The 27,736-nt window shown below is 40.5% G+C and overlaps 1 protein-coding gene across 1 annotated transcript in view; it reads right to left on the minus strand.

The window, feature by feature from the left end:
* LOC116790940 (BEN domain-containing protein 5-like) overlaps positions 1-27,736 on the minus strand; it is a 910,541-nt gene that overhangs the window by 153,723 nt on the left and 729,082 nt on the right. The window contains exon 9 of the mRNA XM_032696479.1: positions 3,552-3,663. Within this exon, the coding sequence (XP_032552370.1) occupies positions 3,552-3,663 (112 nt within the window). The remainder of the gene's footprint in view (positions 1-3,551; positions 3,664-27,736) is intronic.

Below are 27,736 nucleotides of genomic sequence, written 5' to 3' on the forward strand. Positions count from 1 at the left end.
TACTGACCACTTGATCCCCACTCCAAAACATTTAAGCACCTGTTTAACCATAAGCACAAAAGTAATATTGCTGAATTCAATCAGATCGTTCATGTGTTTCGATCTAGCTGTGATTACCTGCTTTACTGGATTCCTTGCCTAGGATATAGACATTCATACTCCAAACACCTCTCTGCGTGAAGTCTGTTATCAGGCCCAAGCAGAAATTTTTGGATCCGCAGTTCAGCTGTTGGAATGGCTCATATGAACATGCTTTAACATACTTAAAAGTCAGCTGAGTTGCTTTAAACAATACATTCATGTTCAGAGCTAATTCTGCTAACCTGCTCCAGCACAGACAGGGAAACCATCAACATGTGTCACCTGGTGGAATGGGGGGAAGACATTGCTCTCTATATGGGCAGGGAAAGGTGCTTATGAACAGAAACAACTCCAGTCAACAGCACATGATCTAGAAGAGTAAGTCTGTCGCTTCAGTGTCATCTGCAAGACTGATACCACTAGAAAGAGCTGAGAACATCCCTTCACTTCATGTATGCCAACACAATGACAGTGATCATCAGAGTAATTGTGTCAAAATCAGTGAGGTGGAGATCAAAAGCATCCTTTGTTCTCTCATTTTTTGACCCATCTACTCCTTCCTAAGGATGACAGAGTCATTATGAAATTCAAAACACTTTAAAAATAAAATAAGCACACTTTGTAAAAGCCAGAAGAACAGTGAACCACAGGTGCTTTGGTTTATTTTTATACAGTAACTAGAGCAAACACTCAGCCTTGGAACACTCAGTGCTGGAATCACTGTAGTTGTGTGTGTGCCTCATATCCACTTCACTTATTTCTGAGTCAGTCATCCTCCCTGCTCCAAAATGAACTTTTTTTCAAAGGAAGCAGCTTATCTTCCATACTGCAGAGCAGAAGAAAAATCCTCCTATACAGCAATATTTAAAACACGGTTTTATGGTCTTATGGCAGCTAATTTTCCTTAAGTGATTTAAGGGAATGAATACATCTAAAAGTGTTGCACTGAGCTGTTCTGCAATGCCAACATGAAGCTAAACTTCCTCTGCTTTAAACAGTCCAGTCTTCTGTGTCTCCGCAATCTCATGGCAGATCTTGTCTGGAATGGGAGGGATGAAGGTTATTTTTTTATTACACTATTTTTCAGGGAACTGGACCTTGCATTTTATTTCATTTCATTTTCCCGAGTGTGGGAAGACCTCAGGTGAGGAGAAGGTGGCAGGACAGATATGTTCAAATGCATAATCCCTGATCTGATGCAGTTTGACACCAGCCCTCCTGCAGCTGGTCACCTCTGCATGCAGCCAACCATCTATCATGTATTACTCATCTGAAAGCAACATTCTACACCTGAAAAGTACTTAACATTTTTAGCTGCCTGAAAGAATTCAAAGCAGGTTTGATTCTGGCACTGTCAGAACTTAATAAAAACAGTCACTGCTAAAGCAGGATGGTGCATTCACAGTCCCACACCCTCTCAGTGAGGCAGCTGGCATTTTTGTCCCAGCATTTTGGATATGGTCTTTCCATACAAATATTACTGGTATCAGAGGGACTAAGACCCTGGTATTGCCTGAAAACAACAGTTATCCCATATACTGCATTATATTGCTGAGCATCCCTGAAACTGTCAGAAAGGCTGGTGTTGACTAAGGAATGATAAAACCAGACAACAAGGTTTTTTGGTGAGTAGCTAATTCACTGAGAAATGGATCCTGGAAAGCAACCTGAACTTTGTTGGTACTTCAATCCAGAAAATATAATTTCTAAATAGTATTTTTTAAAAAAATAAATAACCCTGAAAATGAAATGTTACACCTGTGTTTGAAAGGCTCCTTTTCCTCCAAAAGAAATGAATTGGAACTGGTTCATCTCAGGTTGATCACTGGGGAGGGGTGGGAGACAGAGAGATTGAGGAAAAAAAAGATTTCCATTTCAGACCAATTCTGACCAAACATTTCTTTTGATTTTTCATTTTACCCACCACAGCAAATTAATTCATTCTTCACACACAGGGCAGCTAGAAACTACCAGAATTTTCAAAGCTGCCCTAGAAGGGGATGAAGCTGAAAACAATTTCCCCCTGCCTTTAAGAATAGCTTTATTTTACTGACAGTGACTTTTAATAGTGCCAGGATTTTAAGGCTTGTTGCCTTACTGGCTACAAGCATTTCCCTACACCCTAACTCCTTGTAATATTTAAGCATTTCTTTATTTTTGAAAGAAAGCTTTCTTCTCAAAGCAGTCTGTATGCTCTCTCCAACTTCTTGGAAGGCAAATTGTCTTGCTATTTGGGGTAGAAAACAGAGGAAGGACCAGGCTGGCTCTAAAGCTCCTTTCTGTGCCTTCCATCATCATCATCATCAATCTGATACAGCTTTGGAGCCTTGGTCAGAGGCACAATGCTAAGTGCTGCAGGAACTGACCAGAAAGACAAATTCTCTGCCAAACAATTAGCAGTCTAAGAAAATATTTTTCATGCAATTGGATTCCACTCTATATGTAAGGATCTTATCTATTAACCTATCTTCCTTGTACCTAAAACCTCTTCTGTACAGGTATTACTACTAGCTGGAAGATAAAAAGTCCAATTAAGATGTATTGGGAAAACCAGGAGTTAAATTAAAGAAGGTCTTATCCTATACATGATGTAGCCAAGGGTAAGAATCCTTTTTCTTTATTAGCAAGGCAAACCAGGTCCTTTTTCAAAGCAACAAAAAGGAAAAGAAAAAAAAATAAAAGGAAAAATTAGCAAAGCTTTAGGGAATTAAAGATCCAAATTCCCTCTCCGTAGTGGGAAGCAAAAAGAAAGGACAAATACCAGGAATTCTACAAGGAAAAAAAATCATAATCTATAAAATCTCCTCTTATTTTTTGGTAGTGATTTTTTCCTACCCATCTCCATTTTTTTTTCAGCAGTTTTTCTTAGGTGCCACGTTCAATAATCCTTCTGCGCTTTGATGTCAAACATTCAATAGCTGTCTGCCTCCCTCCCACTCCTCTTCTCCATATTCTCCGCAATCCATCTCCTCTGATTAGCTAAGATTTCACCTTCAAGAACACCTCTGCTTCTCCGAGTGAGCATGACTGTGTGCGTGCGTGTTTATATAATATTTGCAAATATTCTCCCCCTCCTGCACTGTATGTTACACAGCAACCCCTGCCAGAGCTCCGGATTAAGCATCAATGCCATTCCATAATTCAATTTGGGGGACCTGCTGTTTTGAATCCGGCTCAGAGCATGAGAGCAGCTCGATTGAATTTAGGCCCTGCTTGCAGAATTATTTCATATTTAATCCGGGCTGAACTTCATTTCACTTGCTCTCTCCACTTCTGATGCTTCCTGTGACAAAAGACACAAATGTTGCCCGATCTCATGCGGTGTGTGTGTGCTTGCTGACTTCTCCCTTGTTTTGGTTTACCACTGGATTAAACCACGTCAGAGTTACTTGCACCTCACACAACCCTGCAGCAAGAAGGAGTTGGTACCTCAGCAAGGGGTTGTTCTGGTATCCCCTTTCCCCACTCACCGGATTGTTGTACATGTCGATGATGAGCTGTTTCACTCCGTGCAGTGTGGGATGAGCCCAAGGAGATGGATTTGCCCAGTGCCGGTTTAAATCAAACCCCATCAGGGAGCACCTGCACGCACACAAAAACAAACACACACAAATGACATCTATGGGCTGCAGCCTCTTCTGGGTTCTGCTGCAGAATTAGGGCTATATTCTGCAGCTGATGTATTTAAATATGTTCTTCTGATGGGAAAAACAAAGCAAATACTCTCCTGAGGAAAGACTGCAGTAACGGCCACTTTTAGAAATAATGTGACCAGCAGAGTATCACTGAAACACCTTCGGTAATTCAGCCTTCTTCCCCTCCATACCACCTGTGCTTGCTCTATCCTTTACCTTTTTCCAGCTTGGCAGGCTGGCTCTGGAACAGTCTGCCTGACCTTTGAGGTCCCCTTCTCTTCCATGCTCTGGCTGAGGGTCTATAGGTACAAGGGTGATTCATACACTGCACCACCAGACCTTTAGTTTGCCCTCAGTCAGGCTTTGACTCAGCAAAGCTGTAAAGAGCATTGTAATCAATGGCCGTTAAGTAGGTGCTTAAGGGTTCTAAAGCATGAATGTCATTGTTCCACTAACCCAGGGCCTCAGTCTCTCCCCCTCCTGCAATTGCCTACACAAAAGTTAGCCAACCAAGACACCAAGTTAAAATGCTTATTGGCCATCAAATCCTGTAGGCGTTGAAGCATGTATGCCACCTTGGCTTCTCCTTCCTGCCCTAACTCACATCCCTCTCAGTACATTTGATTCTGCTGTTCCCAGTCCTATGGAGTAGTATCCCATTCTTTGTGAAGTTCCACTGAAACTCAAGAAGCTGTCATTAGGGTGAACACAGGAGAAATTAAAAAGCTGGAAGTGGCACAAATAGGGGGAGGTGGAAATCATGTCCCTTGCCTAGTGCAGAGATCACCTAGTCAATCTGTGGCCACTGATACACACAGGAAGAGAAGTCTCTTTGTCATCTCAAGCTGAGCTTGGGATCAGTGGACCCTGGGTAGGTCTTACTGAGGCATTCTGTGAAAGACCACACAAATAATAAAAGCCCAGGTAGAGATGCAGCTTCCTCTATAGTAAAAACAAATAAACAAAAAAATCAACCTCGCTCTAAGCCTTAAAGCTTCTTGAGGAAAGAAGAGCTTTCATCGATCCCCGGTCTATTACAAGCAGGTCTTTTCAGCCCTAATCTTTTAAACACACCAATGCAAACAATAGAAATTTACTCCTGTAGTGCTATCCTTTGACAAAAATTTCTAAGGATCTGATGGCCAAAAGCCATAGGTTTAACTGGCAAAAAGAAAAGAACATAAAAACTAAGAGCAGAGAGGTGAAATGCTAAGAAAAGGGAGAGGATGAAACCAGAGGTTGAAATTCATTTCCAAAACTGATGAAGAAATATTTTCCCGTGAACCAAAAGATACAAAGTTAATGGCACATTCTTTTGTGTAAATTCCTACGGGGATCCAAGCAAGCAGTAGCTGCTGTGCTCCCTGGGCTAGGCTTAGACAATCCAACCATGAGGCTGTCTGGAAACTCTGCATCCATCACTGCTGAACTGGATGGCTTCCTGTCATGGAGAGGTCACCTCCTTGTCTCAGTGGCCACTTCTGTACTTGTATAGAAAACAGATGGATCTCTTTTCTGGACACTCCAAAAGCTACAGTTCCACAGACAACTCGGTAAGTTGTCTCCGTCCCACCTTAAAGCAAATCATATTGCATCAGATTTCTCTCTATCTTCTATTTGTCTTCATGTAAACTCTCTCCACTCAGTTCCTCTAAATCCTATCTTCTTTTGAACTCATAGACATTAATAAAAAATCAGAAGTACTTCCAGAGATGTAGATAGAATTACACTGGGATAAAACTGGTAGAAGAGCAGAATGAGATGAATAAGTTTTTCATTTAGTAAAAGCAGAATCTGTCATGACTCTTACCATATTTTGGCACAGCTCCCAAGAAAACAACATTCTTACTGTAGAAAAATTTTCTTAAGAGCTCAGAATCTGAAATTATATCCTTTTATATGGTTAGTGGGTCACATTTACGTTTTCTTTTAATAATATTTAACACTAATAACACTATAGAAAATGAGCATATTTTGATTCCATTATGTTCATCTCCAAAGCACATTGAATTGGCCAAGCTATGTGTGCCAAAACAAATTTTAAATTCGTACATGGATTGTCAATATTAAATTTGGGGTTTGGGACCTTTTAGATAACTTTACCTAAGTCATCCCTACAGGGAATAGAAGTAAGCATTACCTAATTTTTGTAAGTTCCTAACTAAGGCATTGAAATTTGAAGTATTTGGATGCATCATAATTGTTGGGTAAATGATGAATCTCATGGTTCATTTAAAGTAACAAGAAGAGTTGAAAATAGTTGTTTTTACTTGAGAAGACTTTATAAACAGAAGGAAGCAATGCTTAACAAACAAGTTATTCATTTGGGAAGCTCCTCTGAGCTCTATTTAATAGGAATCCAAATTAATTTTCAAATATCATTTAGCTAGTCTTTGATGTTGTGTATCACATCTTTATCAATGTAACAACAATTAATTAAGTTTCTGATGTAGGCATTACTATTTCTTCCCAGTCTGGAAACAGTGCAAAGTTTTCTCCTCCCTCCCAGTTTTTAAGCCTTTTTCTTCTTTCCTTTTTGCCTAAAGACAAATTTGTATCTACCACATTCTCTCTTTATTCATCTGCTGCAAACTCATGGCCTCTCTAAGGAAACATCAAGTTGTGTTCCCTGGTACTTCAGATTTGATTATTGACTCTATTACATGTAGAATTGTCTCCCAAAGCTCACGTATATCAGGACATGACCAAAACATACGGCAAGAGTCTCCCACATGCCTCTTACAGATCCTGCATTCATTATATTCTTTTGCTCCCAGATGATGTGATCTCCCTTGTGGCTAATACCTCCAATGCAAGAGCTTGAACAGGATGACTTAAAAATTGCATCTTGCACTGCTGTTTAATTCCTCCTCCCAGTTTTAAACCAGCTCATTTTTAGTACACTGTGCTGCTGGTTCTGCTGCTTAACTGTTTGCCTGCTGCTTCAAGCACTGGGTAGGCAAAGTAGAAATACAGATATAGTCTGGAAACAGCAGCTCTACGGTGGGAAACAACTGTGTTCCAATACAATACATAATCTCTCAGTATGAGATCTGCTCTCTTACTCAGACTGCAAGTGTTGTCAGTGGCTTCAATACACCTCACCTGCCTGTAAGTGTTCCCCTAATTTTGAAAGTGCCTCCAGATCTGCCCTATACAGATTAGATTTATCTTGTGCTGTAAATAAACTAATGTGTTCAGTAAAAAAATTACAAGGGGAGAAAAAAAAAAAACCTAAATTATATCAAAGGGCTGTTTAAGGATGATCTTGGAAAGGGAGCATGGAAAACAGAAAATCAGAAGACAGAGACTCCAAGAGATGCAAGGGAAGACAAAAGCAGCTTCAAAATTGGTGAGCGTTGGAGGTTTTCCAGAGCAGAATATCCCATTCCATGAGGCTTAATGACCATGCCCATTCATGCTCTTTCAAATGTGGCAGGTCACATTGCCATGGAGCCCAAAAAGTGCTGGCACAGACTCTCACAGGTTAGAAAAAAAGCACAGCCAGAAGTAGTGGAGCTTTTTATAACAAGCAAAGTAGCACCTGATTGTGGTTTTCATTCCTACTGTGAAAACCTGGGTTGTTTCTCACATAGTCATTGCCACCACAAAAAATGACATGTATGCAATTTAAAATATTTAAGCTGATAGTAGTTGTTTGAATTTTGGATTATGCTTGCTAGAGTTTGCTAGATATACAGACCACATACGATATTTCTGCTCTGTGACTGACTGTACATTTAAATCAGGTTCTGTGAATATTCTTGTTGAATTAGAATTCGTGTTTCATGAATGTTTCCCAGCCTTTTTCTAAAATTTCTGCTTTCTCTAAGTAGATAAATTTATTACAGTGTTTATAAATTTACATAAACACAGTGCAAATTCAGTCAAAGCAAATGAGTTTCAAAATTGCAATGGAAACTGAAACATTTTGCAGTATTCATCCCTCCCTACTTGGGAGGCAGCCAGATCTCAAGAGGTTACCAGCTCAACTCAGTAAAACCAAAGATGTTCAGACCAGCAAGCTGGGCAGTTATCTGGGCAGAACCCCCTTGCCTCTGGGACATCACTGCTTTTAAGGATTTCCTTTGCAGCTGCTTCAATGACAACATCCTTGTCCCTTTCTAGAACTGATAAAGATTTAGTACCAAGGTCCATGCTGGGTTTATTTTTTAGGGCTGCTTCTCATTCTTTTAGGGTGTGCCTCTTCTTTCTGGAATCTCCAAGCTATAGACACCTCCAGGAACTCTGCCTTCCTTTCACTTCAGTCCTCCCTCCCCTGTTCGTTTTTCCAAACCATGTGAGTCTAAGTCTCTTACTAACAGACCCATTTCCACAAGGTGAGATATGGAGAATAATGGAGGAAAGGAGGTAAAGAAATCCTTTTTCACGGCATGTGATTTATTACAAAGAGAACTCTACACCCTTCCCTTCAGCTTTGTGAGGTTGCGTTGGTTCATTGGATCAGCACCAGGTGAATCTCCAGATAATGCCGAACACAAAGCAGGGAGTTCCAACCCACAAATGGCACTACCAACAGGGTGAGGATTTGAAATTGAAAAGGTAGTGGGGAGGGGGAGCACTCTTTTTTTTTTTTTTTTTCCCCTCCCGGGCTCATGGCAATGAGAGTGGAGACAGAGGGTAATTGGTCTCTATTGTTGCAGTTCTTGAAGCAAGAGTTATAGCAGGGAACTGCCATGAGACTGCAGCCTGCAAGAGCACGCAGGGAGAGCAGGTGTGCGGCGTGAGAGACTAAAGGCAAGGGCAACACACGGAAGATTTGCTTCTTTTAATAAATATCATTTTAAAACTGATATATTCACGACATTTTACAAATCAGCTCTACACCTGCCATCAAAGTCAGGTCTTCATTAGTGTGCATTTCACCATTCGGGTGCTTGGGGTTTGTGATTTATGCATTTGCCTATTATTCATTAAAGAGGACTCATTCAAGCCCACATATTCTAAAGCAATTAGGTAGCAAGACATCCTAACACTCCAGCTACAAAGAACCCCCCCCCTTTCCCAGCAGATTCTCCTCCTCCCCAGCTTCCCACATTTTTAATTTAGAGCTCTGGAAGCCCTCACAAAGGCTATTTAGCAGAACCACTGCAGAGTGCTCCAGGCAGAGCGGAGTGGCCGTGCATAGGAGACCAGCACTAGCGCCCAGAGACCACACGGTGGAGTAGGTGTTTGCAGAATGAGCACTGCACGGCGTACTGACATAATTTTAAATCGTACATGACGGTTAAAGATGTGTTTCTCCATTTTCTGTGTAAACAATGTTAAATAAGAATAAACACAAAGGGATATTTTCTCTTTCTGATGAATACATGCATTTCTCAGAGCTGGTAATAGGCGCCACAGACACACGCACCAAGGAAGACACACATCCCCACATGACAGGGGCATGCTCTGATCTTCAGGATATATCTCAATTCTTGCATTAACTCTCCCCCCACACCCCAGGTCCTCAGCAATGCCAGAAAGATGCCTGGGCACGAAGCAGCGTGCTAGAAATAAAAACTCATCCTGCAGTCAGGAGCCCTCCGCCCTGTGAGTGTGCCTGGGATGTCAGACGGTGAGATCCCATCCCTAGTGCAGCTCACCCCTCAGGCTATCACTCGACTCATCCCCCCTCCACATATTTTCCTGCAGGGTGCCCAACCCAACTGTCAGCGTTTCAAGAGACAGGGTTTCCAGCATTTTCCCTGGGAGGCAACCCACAGTTTAGCGAAGCTCTCCCATAGGAAACTCATGCCTTTCCCCTTGTGCGGATCTCTCTGAACACACGCTCTTCAGGAGCATGTCCCATCTGTCCTGCCCTGGAAAAGTGTTCTCAGACTCCTGCTCCCAGCTGCACACTGAGTCACACTGCCACATCAATCTTGTGCACTCAGGTGCTTTAACCAAGTTATTGAGAACACCTACAGTTCTTCCATTTTAAAGCCTGATTCATTGTTTGGCCTTTTCAAAACCAAACATATCACCGACTTAATGAGATGAACACAGGAGACAGTGTTTTTTTCCAATTTCTGGATCCCAAAAAATTTCCACTGTAGCCACAGGCCCTTGAGAAATCTCATATACACAACCCATAATGCAGTATAATATGGATATTCTTTTCTGGTGTAGTCCAAAAGCCACCTGCTTATGAATCACAAGCTGTAAACCACTGAGAAAGAGAATTTTAACATGTGCTTAATATACTGGATTCCCACCCTGTCAACAAGCCAAACTCCTCTAGGCCCTCCTGCCCGATCTGCTTGACACTTCCACACAATGCCCTAATTCTGTCTCCTAACAAACATTTCCCTGCAGACAGGCAACCCTCCTTTAAACTATTTGTACTTTTTTATTGTCTACGTTCCTGGAGGTGGAAATTGGGTGAAATTAAGTGGTTCATCATCACAGTGGTTCACAGAAAACAGCTAATACACATGTAAGCATTTCTGGGAAAATGGCTCATCTCGAATTATACTTGTGTTCCCACCTCTGCCCTTCCTCAGACTATGCAAATAATCACACGCAACACACCTCACAATCATCAGTGAATACTTCAGCTGCTGTAGGATGATATTCCCACATATTACAACACGTATTTCCCTTACTTCTTCGCATCCAAAGCTGGCAGTCTTGCTTAACCTACTCACCTTCAAGCAAGAGGAAAGACACGTCGTGTTCCCTGTAGCCCAGCATTATATGAACACTCCCAAAAGATGGTTCAGCTCTTACTACCAGACTCACACACAGAAAGCTGCAGTCAAAGGAGCCAACCTTAATGTCACAATGATGAGCTCTTAAAAAGTCTGGATATGCCACAGCTGCACAGATACATACAAGCTTCCTTCAGCCCTGAGCTTGCTGTTACTGTGACACAGCCTTTAACTGCAGGAACACAGGGTGTTCTTCCACAGGGCTCTTGCTTTATTCTGTGCACAGGATCAGCACTGTTCATTAATGAGTGGACTATTCAATATTTTGGCTTTCCCTTATTGTTCAATATGCAACCCTAGGCTCCTGCTTACTGCTTGCTACTCGAAGCCTGCTCCAAGGACAGAGCTATTCAGTTCTTCATGGCTTTTCTGAAGCGCTCAGCACTGCAGGAGACAACTGCTGTATAAATACTGATGGACTAATTTTCCCAACAGCACTGAACAAGAGGGGACCACATTGTCCCCAATTCATAAAAGAGCAATTGGGACAAAAAGTGGCTAAAATAACAGACATCCACTTATTTGGGCCACTGTATCTGAGAGGCCAAGGACAGGTGTTTTTTTTTTAAGAGATTGTGGATTTACCAGGATTTTTTTTTTTAAGAGAATGTGGATTTACATAGTATGTCACATGTCCAGCATTTATTGCACTCTGATTTGAGCTGAAGCTGACTGAACTCAAGGCTTCTCCAAATCTGACACAAAAAGGGCAATGTGAGTGGACAGAATGTTAGAAACATTCAAGTTTGTAGAATTAGGACAGCCAGAGGTTACTACAAAATGCTAAGACATTACTGGATAGTAAATGGGGTTTGGGTGGTTTTCAGTTATACCTTAATTCGGCCATTTTTTTTGGCTTTGGATCCCAATACTGCTGCATTCAACTGTGTCTGAGAACCTGCTCTAATATGTGGTGGTTGGGATTACATTGTACCTGATATTGCCTTTACTCTCTTGAATAGAATTAAATGATTACTCTGCTACATTACAGGCCACCAGACTATCTGCATCCAGAACATTCCTTATGCAAAGGCAGTGATGCCGCACACACATCCTCAATAGGTCATGCCAGAACTCATCCATCTCCATCATCACAAAAGCCTTTGATATCCTGAAGCGAGGGTTTGACTTGATACTAAAACTGTCAAGAAGGTGTGTGCTGTTCTGTTGAGATGGCAAACAGAAAAGCAGCACAGGACTGGCAGACTGCTGGCTGAATTCTGAGGAGCAAGGCTTAACCACCCAGCACCAGGGCATGGGTGCTGGCTCCCTTTCATATCTATGTTTGCTAACAGCCTCTGACACACTCAGCCATTTCTCGCTCCCGTGCACAGCTAGAATAAGAATATTGATTGTACTCCTGCATAGTCTTGCCACATCTGCAAATTGTTCAGCTTGCAAATGACTTTTTGCACACATAAATACCCACTTTGAGTGGGTGGGAGAGAAGGCCCCTTTTATTGTCCCTGCACACCCCTGAACGCCTGCAAGCAGCCCACCCTGCTTCATCAGATGGCATGGGTAAATTCCATCAAAATTTGGAGTCAGGGATATGTCCTTTAGCCAGGCACTCCCATATAAAGTCCCTTTACCACAACTAAGTGAAAATTTTACAAGTGCTTGGGAAGTCCTGAACAAAACCCCAAGTCTCATAATACAGGAAAGGGGCAAATGATCCAGTGGTTCACTTAGAGTGACATCATTAGACTGTCAAGATGTCCTATGCAACCTAGGGAAAAATTGCAATGCCTTGGTTCTTCACTTGTACAAAGCAGTATCAACCCTCCACGCTGTTTTGAGAGGAAATACATGAAGGATAACAAAGTAGGTTCTACAGATGGAGATTAAGTGATTTATGGAATTGCAGAAAGACTGTCTGACAGACCCTGAATTTGTTTGAGGTTCATTTCCAACAAGATTGTACTAACAATTCGCATTGAACAAACAATCCTGAAATGCCTATAAAAGCAATAAGATATCCTAGTCCATTGACATTCTCTTAGGGTTTGGGTGGAGAAGGGGCATTGTGTAGGGTTGTGCTGTAGTATCAGTGAACATTTCCTCTTGTTCCTTCTACCCCCAAACCCCTGTAACTAAAGATATTTTCCTCTCAAACATGTCTGTATTCTCACTTTAATTTTCAAGGTCATCTGGCCCATTGGGTGTGTTACGTATTGCTGTCTAATTAAAGAGAGAAGATTAACCTTATTCTGTTAGATTGTTTTAGTACCTGCCACGTGACTACTCTGCCTCAGCAAAGGGACAATGTGGCCAAGTCAGTTAAAAACCAAAACAACGGAAAAATCACAACCCAAACAAAAAAAGACACCGAAACCTCCATGTTATTTCATCTTTAGAAAGTCCAGCAGAAACTGAGAATGATGCAAATGTTCTTCCTATAATCACTGCTATGATAAAACAACAAACATTTCATAGCAGAAATAATACCAGTGTCTTGTTTGTCACATAACATCTCAGGAGATGGCAGGCAAGCTGTAAAGCCCTGATCTGCCTCTGATTGCAATCAACAAAAAGCCCAGATGCTTTCAAAGGGAGTTAAATGAGACTCAGATCTTTCCCAATCACTTGTTAATTTAAGGGGCAGAGTTTTACCATCTGAGCTTCACTGCATGGTGTTGCCTCAGCCCAAACAATGCAGAGAACCAGGAACTATTTGACAGCGTGGTGGTCTCCGTTCCCTTTCCAATTTCTACCTCAAATCAGTTAGGCTTTATATTTTCCACCAATCCCATCAGTCAACCACTCTATACTCCCTAGAAGAAAAGCTACCAGGCAAAGATACATTTCTCATCATATTCCATGACATCTCCTCTTACTAACTCAGAACAACATGTGAGGGGATTTGGTGCCATCACATGAGATATGGGTCAGTTGTCCAATGCAGATCCTTGTCCGATGCAGAAGAATGGGAATGTAAAGCACTTAAAATGTAACCTCTATCAATCACTGCAATGCACCAGCAGAATGTGATTTGATACCAAGCCAAGCTGAAACTACACATTTTGATTCCAGAGCACTGAAATATCTCATTGCAATGAATAATGGTACAATGATAGATTAGTTTGAGAATCCTGATGAGAATGTTAAATCCAAAAAATTTAAACCTTCAGGGGTTCAGACCATTTTCCTTATTTTGTTATTATCCCTCAAAAACAGGCACAAATGGGGGTAAAAACTGTCAGAAAAATTTATTATTATATCTTTTTCTGTGACGTATGGAAGAATGCAACAACTACTGAAGCCATGTAACAGCTGAAGAAAAGAGGTGAGGATGAGACAATGTGCCAAACTAAACCTTCAGGTAACCATTTACCCAGGTAGATCAGGAAAGAGTTCAGGTAGAAGCTGATCATAGAGTGGTTTGGGTTGAAAGAGACCTTAAAGACCATCTACTTTCAACACCCATGCAGGGACATCTTCCACTAGACCAGGTTGCTCAGGGCTCCATCCAGCCTGGCCTTGAACACTTCCAGAGATGGGGTATCCACAGCTTTCAAGCTCCATTGGAAAGATTATATAATGAAGTCAATTTTAATTAGACAACAGAGAATCCACATGGGGGGGAAAACCTCCCACATTATGACTTTTTATCCATGGAGATTTTCAAATCTTGCCTGTAAAAAAGATGTAACCAGTGCAACACTTGAAGTTAGCCCTGCTTTGAGAATGGACTGAAGACCTCCAGAGTTCTACATTAAACTCTTTCTCTTTATAATTCTATGGAAGTTTTAGATACAGGGAAAGTTTCAATCGCTGCTCATATCTCGGTGGACACCAGAGAACCCAGCTGTGGGACAACAGACTTCACAGACTCGCCGAATAACTCACTTTCTGCATATTTGCAGCCTCACACAGTTCAGCACCCTTGAGATGAAATCCTATAGCAAAAGTGTACAATGAATAAGAACATATATGAATGGGAAGTGGAGGAGCGAACAGATTTCAATTTCAAGCTTTCATGGCTTAGCATAAACAAACATGAAACAATTCATCCTCAGAATATAGAGGTGGGAGGGGGATACGACAGTGTCCTCTAGACACACAGGGAGACTGAGAACTAGGGAGCCTGGAGCAAAGAGAACATTTCAAAAACTGTTTAAAGCCTTAGGAAAGTTTGAAGCAAAAATGAATCTTGCCTGATTCATTCAATGGGTCTCTAACAATAATTCTCTTTGTACACTGCTACCCCCCAGATTGTCAAAAATAAGCCAGCTCGGTCAAATGTTGCTTTCTTCTTAACAGAAATGACCTTTTAAAGTCCCAGTTAAAATTCAAAATGGGTGAACAGATTTTGGAAAAATAAGAACAGTCTAATAACTTTCTGGAGAAAGCCACAGAAATAGCTTCTAAAGAACTCACACTGAGCTAAGTCTCTTTATGCGACTGCAAAGTCTATTTGAATTTTATATTTTTCCCTCTTTTATTTTTCATAAATTCATCCTCTGCCCACATTCATGCTGATATGGGACTAAAACTCAAAATACTCTTTTGAGGTGGTATCCCATTTCTCCACTAATAAGTGACAGACAGTGCAGTGATCTTATAGTAAATATGAAGTGATTTAGTTCTGTTACAGATTCTCGTGAACATTCATTTGAGCTCTAAATGGACAAAAGAAGAAAGTTCACCTTTCCAGCTGGTCTGCCCATTAGCTTGCTGTATCCCATAGCAGTAAAAGCAAGGATTATTTGTGTGGGTTCATGCTCACTGTTTTAGCACTTGCAGTTCCTCCCGTGGCAAGTTTGTTTGGAAGCATTGCTGACAAACCCAGGTAACACTAGGTCAGATGCCATCCCTGAGCCTCTAAAACCACTGCTTCTGGCGTGATGAAGTGCCAGTCCTTGTTTTCCCAACCTATCCCACAATACAATTATCCTGATGGGGTTCAGGAACCAGTCCCTTCAGCTATACTCTGCCCTGAGAAGTACTTCAATATTTGGCAGGCAAGACAGAAAACTATTCAACAGTCCTGTTCCCTGGTTTGTTCAAACTAGGACTAGACTCTGAGTGGTGTAGTTTCTACTGTAGACTGAATTAGTTCTTAGATTTTGTTAGTGCTCCCACCTTTGAGTAGTTCAGAAGTCAATTCTTGTTCTTGCCTTTCAACAGAAAAATGCAAGACACTGTGTTTGAAAGGCTCACAAAATGGGATTACTCGAGGCGTGTAGGGAAAAGAGCAATTCACTGCCTTCAGTATCAAACAATTCCTCTCCATTGGCTTGACCTAAATGCCTGCCAAGAAAGTTGTGGTATCTCTATCTAAAGTTCACAGGACAGAATTAATAAAAAAAAAAAAAACCAAACACTGACAGTAGTGAAATGGGTCACTCTGTCCATGCATGTGCTTGAAAAAGAAAGTGGAGGTAAACAAATCTGAGGATTACAAAATTAAGTGGTTCACCTGCAATGGAAGCACGTGGAAAGAATAGTTTCATGGCCAGGAAAAGAAGAGATGAAAATTACTTTCTCCACTTTAAAAGAGAATTTATTGAAGCCCAGAAGACAAGAACAGAAGCAAAGAAAACAAAACAAAACAAAAGAAAACAGCCCAGAAGAGCTCTGAAAATCCAATCTCTCCCATCAGCCTCTGGAAAATGGATAACCTATGCGTGGTATGATTGAATTTCTCTGTTTCATCACCCTAGTGGAAGCATCTTGTATGAAACTCTGGTTTATGAATTGAGTTTTGAGAGGGGCCTGGGAGAGCAGGAGTTATACCAATCTAATCAGGATGTGACAAACACATGCATCAAAATGTTGCATTGTCAAGATCCAGAAGCCACTTAATTCAGGAAAGATTTTAAAGTTGAGAAAGCAGCTTTGGCAAGAGGATTAGAAATTATGAGAAGGAAGAAGAAAATCCAGGTGGAGGAAGATAGCACAATTTTTTTTTTTCAAAACATCCTTTCAAAAATTAGGCCATGTCCCTACATGGTTTCTGATTCACTTCTTATACAAACCTATGTATTATTCAAATGAAGGACACAGTTGCCTTCTTCCATTTATTCCACCTATTTCCTAAACATATGCTAATAATGAAATGAAAGATGCATGAACTGAGGTAAATAACACCATAAAACCCCATAAACCCCACAGGTTAAAACACCACACAACATTCTGAGCCAAACATCCAACAAAGCAGATGAAATACAAAAATAACACGCTAATGTCATTGCCACAGAGCAAAGAAACATGCTCATGCCAATGCCACAGGACAGGAAGCAAGATTCATGAGATTGGTTTGTGATGGCTCCTAAACAAAAGCCATGCACAAAAATAGGCCATGATTATCAATAACATGCGATCAAATCAGAAACCATGTGCATTTAAGAGAGATGGCATCAAATGCTCCCTTCAAAAGAAGAAGAACATCACAATCACTTTGTATTTGCCTGGTCTCAGCTTGCATTTCCTATCTAAATACCAAAGATAGTTTCACAGGATAAGTAGAGATTAGTAAAATATTCAAGGTGATTGAATGGATTAGCATTATTGTTGAGCACAATGCAAGGTGATAGAAAAATCCTCGGAAAAGAAAGATCTGCTATCTGGACAGCCACTTGAAATTATGCAGCTCACAGGTTGAATTCTCACATTTTTTGTAACATCATCAAGTGTCACAGTGGATGCCTGAAAACAGTTCCAACTAAAGACTGAGATGTAAAGCTGGGGATCTTGAGCAACAGGTGGAACAAAGATTCCAAAGTAAACTGCTATCTTGTTTGTCACACAAATAGAAAATCCATATGTTACTGCCAGAGGCAAAAAGAACATGTTCTAGCAAACAGCACCAAAGAAAAAATCCAAACCCTGAAGAAACATTTGTCTATAGGAGAGGGGTGGAAAAAGAAAAAAAAAAAAGGAGTTTAAATGCATCTAAAAAATCAAAATGATATTGAGAGGGTATAACTGTGTACTAAATCCCAACCAGGTAGAAAGCACAAATGCATGCCCTCCTCTCTATCCTGGCCATTGTAATCATGTCCAGCAGCTTGGTCTGTCTGTTTTGCCCACCCTTGCAGAGATCCACACTGTAGTTAACAGGTGTACTGATGTGTTATGTTCCCCTTAGATCCCAAGGATGCAATACCTGATCGAGCAGATAGACTGTTTCACACTGTGACATGGATATTTGGTTTATTTCTAGGTATCCAATGTTCACAGAGTGAAGCTCAGGTCAAACTGTGAACAAATCCACACAACCTGTAATTAGGGATGGAGATTTGCCATTCAGACATTACAATTCTACACAGGGTTTTTTTTTTTGTTTCCAAAACCAAAGACTTTGTACTTCAAGAGGTAAATCAAATCCCCTAAAAATCAGACATCTACAGTTTTTTTTCACGGAGGTTCTTGAAGCGTTTCACAAACATTAAGGAACTGTCCTCCAGTGGTTCAGGGAGGCAGGTGCACAGTATTAGTCTCACTTTTAAACCAAGACTCAGGAACAGAGGGGGAGATTGAGTGAATTGCCCCAAGATTGTTCTGCACTTGTCTGACAGAGTCATAAATAGAATTCAGGACTCTACAAAATGTAAATAAATCACCTCCCTCTCTGGAAGAAGCAGAAAAATATTTGTTTACTTTTGACTGCATGCATCCTTGCGTGCCTCTGGGTTACAACCAGGAAAGGAAACATCACTGTTCTGAGCAAGGTCATTCCCACAGCAAGTCCAGGCAGACCTTCAGCCATAAGTAATGTGTGCAAAACCCATGTATCCTCACAGGAATTTAATTTGAATGTTTAAGATCCAAGATACTGGTATAAGGATTTCAGATATCTCAATAAGCTTTATTTATCTGAAATGAACACAGTTTACTCATGTTTTCTCACAGCTAATTATGGAGGCAGAAATAAACTTTAAATAAAATTCAAGGAGTGGACACAGGTTGCCAGGTTAGCAAAATTATCTTCAGATATGAAAAAAAAATTTCCCTAGACTGGGACAGGCAACTGTAGCCAAGCTAAGAAAAAATGAGTGTTGATACTCTCTCCAGTGTAGCTAAACTGGTATGTATGGGGAGGGAAATGAGCCAACTCTAAGAGCACTGCTTGCCCAAAGCACAACAGATACCTCCCCACTCCACAGAATGCAATATTCAAGCTTAACTTACAGATAAATTATTTTGGCTAAAAAGCCTGTTTGCTTTTTACTTCCCTTGACAGTTTTGACAAGATGACTATCAGACAGAGGTTCAGAGAAGATGTAAAGCAGAAAAGAGGCCAATTACCAAATTTTTTCTCCTTCAGAAATATTTGAAACTGCTTTCCAGTAATGAACAATACACAAGCATATCACTGAAAACTGAAAAGTGGCTTACCTGAGGCAATCAGCACAATAATTGGGACAATACTCAAAAACCCCACAACTCACTCTCTCCAAATTTGTGGTCATAGCTCTTCTAACCTCCCCCCAGCCCTTGAAGTCAGGACTTCCATTTGCCAACACCGTTATTTCTCTGCACTGGCACTAAACATGCTCTGCAGACATTGCTGTGGCCACAGTTCTCAGCAAAAGAGGATCATTAACCTGGATCACAGCTTGACCAAACTGGAAAAAACAAAACAAAACATTGCAAAATCCCAAAGTCCTACTGCAAACAGAGGACATTTGTCTTTTATCTGTTAAAAGAAAGGAATATTTTGAGACAAAATCTAACATCACAAAAATCTCTTTAGCTCTGTTTGCTTCTCTCTCCACTGTGCCATGCTGTTCACTCTTATATTTGAGGAGATGACAAATACTTCAGAAGAGAAGCTTCTAAACTTAATGGATTAAAAGGAATAGTACACAGAGCAATAGACAGCCCTGGCCAAAATGGAAGCTGCACACACCATAAGATTTGACACTCGTGGGCAGAGGTGGGGTGAAGGTGAATGATGCAAAAACACTACGACAAAAGAGAGCAAAAGAGTTGGAGTCACAGTGCAAGGGGACAGGGGAAGGGGGAGATATATAAAACCAGTAGATCAGTTATCAATATAAGAATCTAAAGACTGTGGAGGCTAAAATATAAGGTAGTGATGAAAAGCAGGATGAGAATAAATGGGGTAAAGGTGGAAGGGAGGAGAAGCTGAGCACACATCTGGTCACAAAAAGCAGAGAGTGCCTACCAGGAGACAGAGACACTCAGAGTGCACAGAGGTTACTGTGCCACTGTTTGTGACATTCAGGGCATGGGAGCAATCCCAAAGTTTGATTCCCAAATCTGTTTCTAGGGTGTCAACCAAACTCAGGCTACAAATATAGTGGTTTCTATTGTAACACATACAAGATTTCCAGGCAAAAATGTGACAAACAGGTAAAACTGTATTTGAAAGTATCTCAAAATTAAAACAAAGATAAATGGAAGAACGAAGTCATAGAGAAAAAAAAAACAAAAAACAAAAACAAACCAACCAAACATACAACATATTTAACACATTACTGCAAACATTATATCACTGCCAGCATAGGACACTTGCTCAACACAAACAAGATACTAAATAGACTGTTAGTTTGGTGCTCTGTAGCAGTTCTTATGTTCTTAAACACTTTAGTGCTAATAAGCAATCAGTGACCATTCACATTTGGTTACTGAGCCAGCATCAGAGTCTAGTTAGTGATAGCTACATCTGGTATTATTATACTTTCTTAGAAGAATAAACAAATAAAAAAAAAAATCCAGAAGGCCAAATCCACAGTCAACGTAAATTGGTACAACTGTTGATAACTGTATGTGTGGATATCAATAAATTTATGGCAGCTGGACAGCAGATCTCCTGACTCATGTTAAACAGCTTAAGGAAAGCAGGATAAACCCCAAGTTAACAGGGTTACAGAAATCTGTCCATATGGCAGCTTAGCCCACTTACTGTAGATGATACAAATCGCTTTCTGGGAATGCCCCACTGACCACAGACAGCTCTAAGCCACCAGTCTAGAATAGATGACTAAGTTTTAGATGACGAAGAGCTAAACAAAAGTATTCCAAACTTGGATACTACTCAAAAAAGTATTTAAAGTGTAGGTGGTGCTATACATACTAAGCAAAGCCCAGAATCTGTAGGGCAAGACCTGACAACACGAAGACAATGACCCCCTAATCAGGTACAAAAAATCCTTCCGACTTTTCAAAATACTAAAATCCCAAGGGAAACTTTGTCCTCAACTAATTTCAAGTCAAGTTTTACAACCCAACAAGGTGCACAGTTTTTTTCACTGAGTTTTCCGAATGGAGCATCCAAACCTTTGAAATTTTCTTATGGCTCATTTGTAGGCATCTCACTGTATCCCAGGGAGAGTGGATGAGAGGCATAATTGAAAATGGGACACATGGGCATCAAAACAAGCAAAATGACCCCCTCCTCCTTTCTTTTTTTTCTTTTTCTTCTGGTTCTCGCTTCTAAATGAAATCCCAGGCTGCCTTCCAGCTGCTACTCAGAACTGTCACAGAGAAGGAACACGTAGAGAGCACTAAAATGACTGACCTATTTCCATCCTTGGTGCTGTTGTATATAAACTCTTTGTTCTGAATTCTACACACATACATGCACATGTGCACAGCAATTTTCCTGTATACTCCCATGAGAAACTCTTTCCAAAGTCTAACCTCAGCTCCTAAAGGAGCTCTCTGTTTCTTCCTGAACAGTTGTTAACCCCATGGCCTCAGTGCCCTCCATAATTAGGTTAATTCTGGGGAGTCTACCCCTTGGGGAAGACAAGAGCAGCTTTGGCTCACTGACCCATCTTCTCTTGTATCAGTTCTGTTCTCCATTGGAAACTGCTCTATATCCAAGAAATTTGTGTACGAGGATACTTTCATCTCTCTTAAAAATACAAGCACACAAAGCGCTGCTGAATAGTAAATAAATCTTAAAAAAAGCACATTAATAGCTGTAATTCATGTGCACAGTAAAGGGCCACTGAAAAAGAACCCAAGTGGCTAATGCCTTCCCACAGCACTCAAATCAATGAAGCTTAAAAATGGCAAAAGGTGTCCAAACCTGTGGGGTTCTCAAATCCTCTCTCCTTCTTTTACAGTAAAAAAAAAGCTTTTTTACCCTATATGACTTCTGTGCTACTTACTGCTTCCCAGGAAGAGGCAGTCACTGTCTTACTGATCTTGGCTGAACTTCAAAGATACAAAAAAGTTAATTGGATGAAATGAGACTTTCAGAGAAAAACTTTATGTGAACAGCTCTTCAACAAAAGGTTTTAATGAAATCTCTAATCCAAGGAGCCACAACCTGGAGTGCCAGCAACATTTCTGATGTTGTAGTGGAGCACATAATACTTGGGAGAACACTTCACTTAGCTCTTGTCCCTCCAAAATGTGTCCTCCTTATGCTTCTCCCCTGCCCCACCTTCAATTTAAAGGTTTATAAAATAAGAAATGTAAAGAAAGTTAATGAAGGCAATATGGAACATTAAACAAAAGCTTCTTTTTTAATACGGTCACATTATTGGCCCCTGAAAAAGGGTAAAGTAAATGTTGTTTCATTTTTATTTCTTGTTATAACAGTACTCTGACAAGAGCAAGTAAAATTATTGCATCTGCAGCTTTGTATCCTTCTGTCCATAAGTTTTCTATTTCTACTCAATGTGGTTTTGCATCAGAGAAAGCCCTGGTCAGCAAGGTGCCAAGTACTGCAAAACACAGTTATGCTTTGGGGAGTAGAGCATGATCCTGTAGGAGACTCTTAGACAATTATGCAGAACTAGACCAGAAAATTAGACTTCAAGGAGCCCTGAAAACTGTGATGAACTTCAGAATATTCACATACTCTGAAAAGGCAGGGGAGACTCTTAATTTATCTAGGCTAACTTTTTTAAAACAACAGACTATTTGATGACAGCAAGCTTCTACAGTGGAAGAAAAAGTTTGGTCATCACCTGAAGGCCTCGTGAGATGACAATCTGATACATGCCTTGGCAGCTTGTTTCCCCATTTGAAAGGTTTACTTTCCTGTTTGAAACTTTCAGTCTCCAAATATTTTTGCCATATCCTCCTCTGCTAAGGTTGTCAGTGCCTGCCTGGCCCCTCTGACTGAACACATGTATGATGGTGGTATCAGTTTTATATATCAAAGAATTATCTCCTTTATCTTGCACTACAAGATATATTTTCCAGACCTCAGATAGATTTTTGCCTCTCTTTTCCACGCTCCCATTTTAAGCCTCCCAAAGCAGAGTCAGTGCAGCAAGGTGTGCTATCTAGGTGAGAGCCCAGGATTAGCCCAGTGGCCCAACCGAGCTCTTTCAGTATCTCAGCGTAGCCAAGAAGTGTACAAACTTCCCTGAAAGCTCAGAAGGATGTCACATAAACCCAGGGTAATAAAAGCTATCTAACATTCACTCCACTCAGTATTTACACATCAAATAGTGGCAAGCACAGCAGTAGCAATGGCACATCAACCTGGTAGAAGAAACCAGCACAAAAATCACCCCCTACACAGGTTGATGAACAAAGAGAGAAAGAAGGCCCCTCTCTTTAGCCATACTCAGAGCAGATTTGGCTTTTACATTCTGCCTCTGCTTATGCCCAGGCATAAGCCACAGTATCAAATGTCATTATGGTTCTGCTCCTCACAGTCATTCCCCAAGCTCTCCTGAACTCATTCTCCTCTCAAGTCAAGGATGGCCACTGAAATTCTTACTAATGACAATCTTAATTCTCACTAATGACAATCTTCTGTCATTTCCTACTGGAGCTCACACTTGGTACGTGCTCTGGGTGGTAGACATCAGGTCCTGTCTGCCAGTCATAAGGTAGCTAACTCTTAATTTCTTGTTAGCAGGTTCTGTCCCACGACATGGTTCTGGAATCACTGGGAATTAGGCACAAGTTACTTTAAAACTATGTCCCAGAGTAGCTGCAGTCCAGGTACTCAAATTAAAGGAAGTGTCATTGGTTGAAAGGTAATTACAATGCCAAAATCAGTATGAGAATTTGTGCTAAGTCCTCCCTCAGGACTACACCTGGGCTCATGATTCAATTAGGTATTACAGCACTAAAGCCAGACCGTCACTCCTAATCTCTGGGCAGAGGATTCAGTATTTTAAAGAGATAAAAAAAAAAAACAAATGACAGCACTTTCTTCCTCTTGTTCAGGTCTACATTCTAAAGGCCTTTTCTCGAGCTTTTTCAGATTAGAAGACTGAGACTTCTACACACTGTAGTTACAGAGGTGTGTTATACAGGCAAATGCCCATTTAATTATACCTCCTCTGAAGGACTTTTTCTTCTTTTTATTTTAATTCAGGATAAAGGGTGTTCTAAAAACAACTCAAAGAACACTGATCTTTTAGGACAACTAGAAATAGCTTCCAGTGGAGCCTTAAAACATGCAACTGTTATGTCCTTGTTACTCACAGATCTAATAATTTCTTGCAGAGACAAATGGGATCTTATTTGCTACGGTATCAACTGTCTCCAGAAATACATCTTCATGTAGAACTATATGGACTTATGCGCCAAAGGAGAACTGCAGAGCTAGTCCTGGAAATCTGCCCTTTACCAGAAAGCTCTTTGCTGCTTTTTTGGACTCTTTTAATTGATAATCCACAGAAAAGATTTATTTATTAGAAGGAATTTTAGACAAAAGGAAACATTTTAAACTATAAATGCCAAATGTTTCTGCCTTTTTCTTTCCTTTTTTTTTTTTTTTTTAACAAACAGATCTAGAAACCCAGGATTTCAGGATGTTCTTGGGAGAATTATAACAGTCTCAAGAGAAAATCTAAAAAAAAAAAAAAAAAAAAAAGAAAAGGAGAGTAAAGTAGGGCATAATTGTGTCCTGCAGCTGAACACTCTCCTCCAAATTCCATTCCTCTTATGCTGTGTGTCCTGAGATGCCCCATCCTGCCCCAAACCAGATCCTTAGCTAACAGGACAGAGGCAGCTGCTCTGGTCCCAACATTGGTGCATTTATGCCTGCAGGCAACCCCTTGGGAAATTTCACTTGCACCTGGTTTAGGCCCACTTGTCCTCTCAGACTCATTCATGCAAAGGAACAAAATCCCGTGACAGTGGCTGTGGGAGATGAGAAATGCCAAACAGGCCACCACTACATCTTCATCTGAATGGAAACAAGCAGTAAGAGAGGAATTAGAAAACTTCATACATCTAAAAGTTCACTTCCCCCTCTACTTAATTCGCAACACAAATAACTATAGAGCCTTTCCATGGCATCTGTGGGGAGCTACACTTTGAATTCTAAAGCCAAAAATTTCAAGACTCTTTCACTGTCTGATCTGAGAAGTCTTATAGATGGACCTGTAATATTAAAAATTGCTAAATATTCTTCATCTGGACTCCAGAAGCTTTTGACATATCTCAGGGTCAGCAATCAAAACTTCAGCCACCTGAAAACCACAAGCCCCCAAATCCAGTGCAGAGCTAAGGATTTCCTCAAGAGTAGAACAGGACTGTCCAGACAGGTACATATGCACTGTCTGGCTCCAGCAGGATGGAGTGAAAAAGGCCAGGAGCATGTGAAAAGCACAGAATTAATGTTCAGACTCCATCTCTGTTGCAGTTTTCTGGAAGTACCGATTAAGAGACACGAGTTGGTATAAAACAAAGCTCTTACTATCAACCAATTCTGTTAAAGTAATTCCAATCATGTAAATCACCACTCAGCATTTTAACTGTATTTTATCAGTTTACCATTGTTGGCAGTAATTCTAATTTGCAGGATAACTTCTTCAGTTATATAGTGGTGTGAACACATATTCAGGGAGAAATTTGGGTGGTCACTTTAATTAAGCTGACCAAAGACAAAATACTCTGTTCCTGACAGAACTCAATATCACCTTTCACCTTGACCAGTGGTTAAAGTCACATTGAGACCATGTAAGAGCTCAGAGTTTAATACAATTTATGTCCCAGGATATAGGAAAATACAGTATTGTTTCCAAGACTAGATAAAGAGATGTGGGCTATCCAAGAGATCCATTTATAAGGAATGTGGCCACATTCTTGTCTTTGTTCATGCCAGCACTTAGTCATGGCCTGCTTCCAACTTAAATAGCTATTCCAAACTCCATGCATCAGCCTTTTATTTTAGAGATTAGAGATTGTATCTTTACAATAAAAAAGATACTTTTTTTTCCATGTTTGACCTTAAATAAAGAACCATATCTATAATGAACTTAACTGTCACTGAGGAACATGCAGGTAACAAACCATTTCTGCTCATGCCAGCAATGATCAAATGGTCAAAGCTGACTTTTCTCCTGCTCCTGCAGACCTGGAGCAACTACAGGGTTTACACAGCTTCAGCCCAACAGCTTCTGTTTAAGGCAAAGGTTTAGGGAGGCATCAGCAGAAGTTAACTGGATTTTCTGATGAAGTATGATGTTTTATTTTGTGATGTTTCTTCCTTACCTATTAAGCTTACATGATGCCAAACAGCAAACCCCTCTGCATTGCAGAGTTGAAAGAAGAAGCCTTTAACTTCCACTGAATCTAATAGACTTTGTCATTTGAAAGGAAAAAATTCTCTCCAGAACTCATAGAATACTTCAATTAGATTGAATGACTTAGTTTGTATGCACTGTGTCAAATTTTTCCAGTCAAACAAGCCTTTAACTCTAAGAAAGACCAAGAAATCATTGGGTATATGGGCTTCTTGCAGAAGAAAACTATCAGTGCTATATGATAGTTTGAAAATCATAAATTTTAAATCCAGAAAGAGGCTACTGTGATCATCTTTGCTGATCTACTATTCACACACAAAGACCTCCTCTGAAGCTGTTCCCATTCACAAAAAATTGAACCACCCTTCTCCCCCAAAAAGCAACCAAAAAACCCTCAAAAGAAAACAAACAAAATCCCAAACAGAAAATACTTTGATTTCAAACAAATACAGTCCATCAGGGAAAACACACCACAGTCTTTACCATCCCCTCATGGACTTGAACATTCATTTTTTAACAGCTGTGTCAAGACATTCAGCTCTTTTAGGCCCTCCCCTACAGTACTGAAAAGTAACCTTCCTGTTACTCCATGCTGGTATGTTCTTCATGTACTCAGACTCAGATCACAGACCAATGGGTCCCCACACACAGTCTCAGATCATGTCATTCATTCCTTTGCCTGCTGTCTGCTAATCTAAACAAACTAAGCTCCAGGACTTTCTAGTCATATGACAAGCTTTCTATAAGTCTCTTCTTTCTTGTTGTTCTTCATAACAGGTTGAACCTGTGCCAAACACAACTGTTTATACATCTATGGAGAGCACTAACTGTCTAACTGTCTCTTAAAAGGTTGAATTTCTGAATATGCCAGATAACAAGCAATATTTTGAGATGGATACAAGATACAAAGAGCACAGTTGAGTGATGATAGGGACTCAGAACCCTAGGATTCTTAGAAACAGATTTTTTTTTTTTCTAGAAATAAAAGTCTGAAATAGATTCATTGTTCAAAATATTCTAGCTGGCTGGATCAAGAATGCTGTGGTTGTCTCCTCCTCCAGCTTCAAAATGAAAAAGAGCTTGACTCAGTTCTTCTAAGGTAGCAGTCATTTGACTTCCAGGGGAATTTATGAATCCTCGGTTGTGTTGTTACTGTTAACAAGAGCTGACAGTTAAATGCATTTCATTAACAGAAACTAGAATGAGAATGACAAAACTTTAGCAGATCAGACCTGTAATTGAAAAGGTGACCAATGTAAGGAAAAAGAACTGTCTGCCAGGATTGCACTTGCCTCTCACCCATACTGATAACAGCGTATCTCCTTGTGACCTGTCTTTCTTTCACACCAGTTAGCAAAGCATCAGCAAGATGGAGATGTCAAGAGCAAACCTATGCCAGCATCAGTTCCTCCTTGCACATCAAGAGCAGAAGGAAAAGTAAACCCTAATGGAAGAATTAAAAACATTGAAGATTTTCGCAGCTGAAAACGTACGGAAGATTAGCAAAGGCACAGTAAAAGTAAATGGGGTTGACTGGCAGCTTGTGAATTGATTTTTTTTCAGTCTTGGAAGAGCAGGGAGAAGATGTATCCAAGGACAATTGCTGGGGTACAAAACTTGCTTTGACTGCTTGCATGGAATAGATATTTTCACCGTGCAGCTTCCTCATTTGCAAGCACTGCCAAAAGATTGACTGGGCTTTGAACATCTGTGGATTTCCAAAACCTACTGAACAAACCTACCTCCAGATGCACAAAATGACAATTTAATCCAGATGTAAAACAATGGGTAGAACCATAATACTGCTCAGCTGCAACAGAATAACAAAAATCCTGGTGCTAGAATGTAAATGGTGCTTGAACAGGGAGCTGAGTAGAGC

Source organism: Chiroxiphia lanceolata, chromosome 9 (genome assembly GCF_009829145.1).
Source record: "Chiroxiphia lanceolata isolate bChiLan1 chromosome 9, bChiLan1.pri, whole genome shotgun sequence".
NCBI classification, from domain to species: domain Eukaryota; kingdom Metazoa; phylum Chordata; class Aves; order Passeriformes; family Pipridae; genus Chiroxiphia; species Chiroxiphia lanceolata.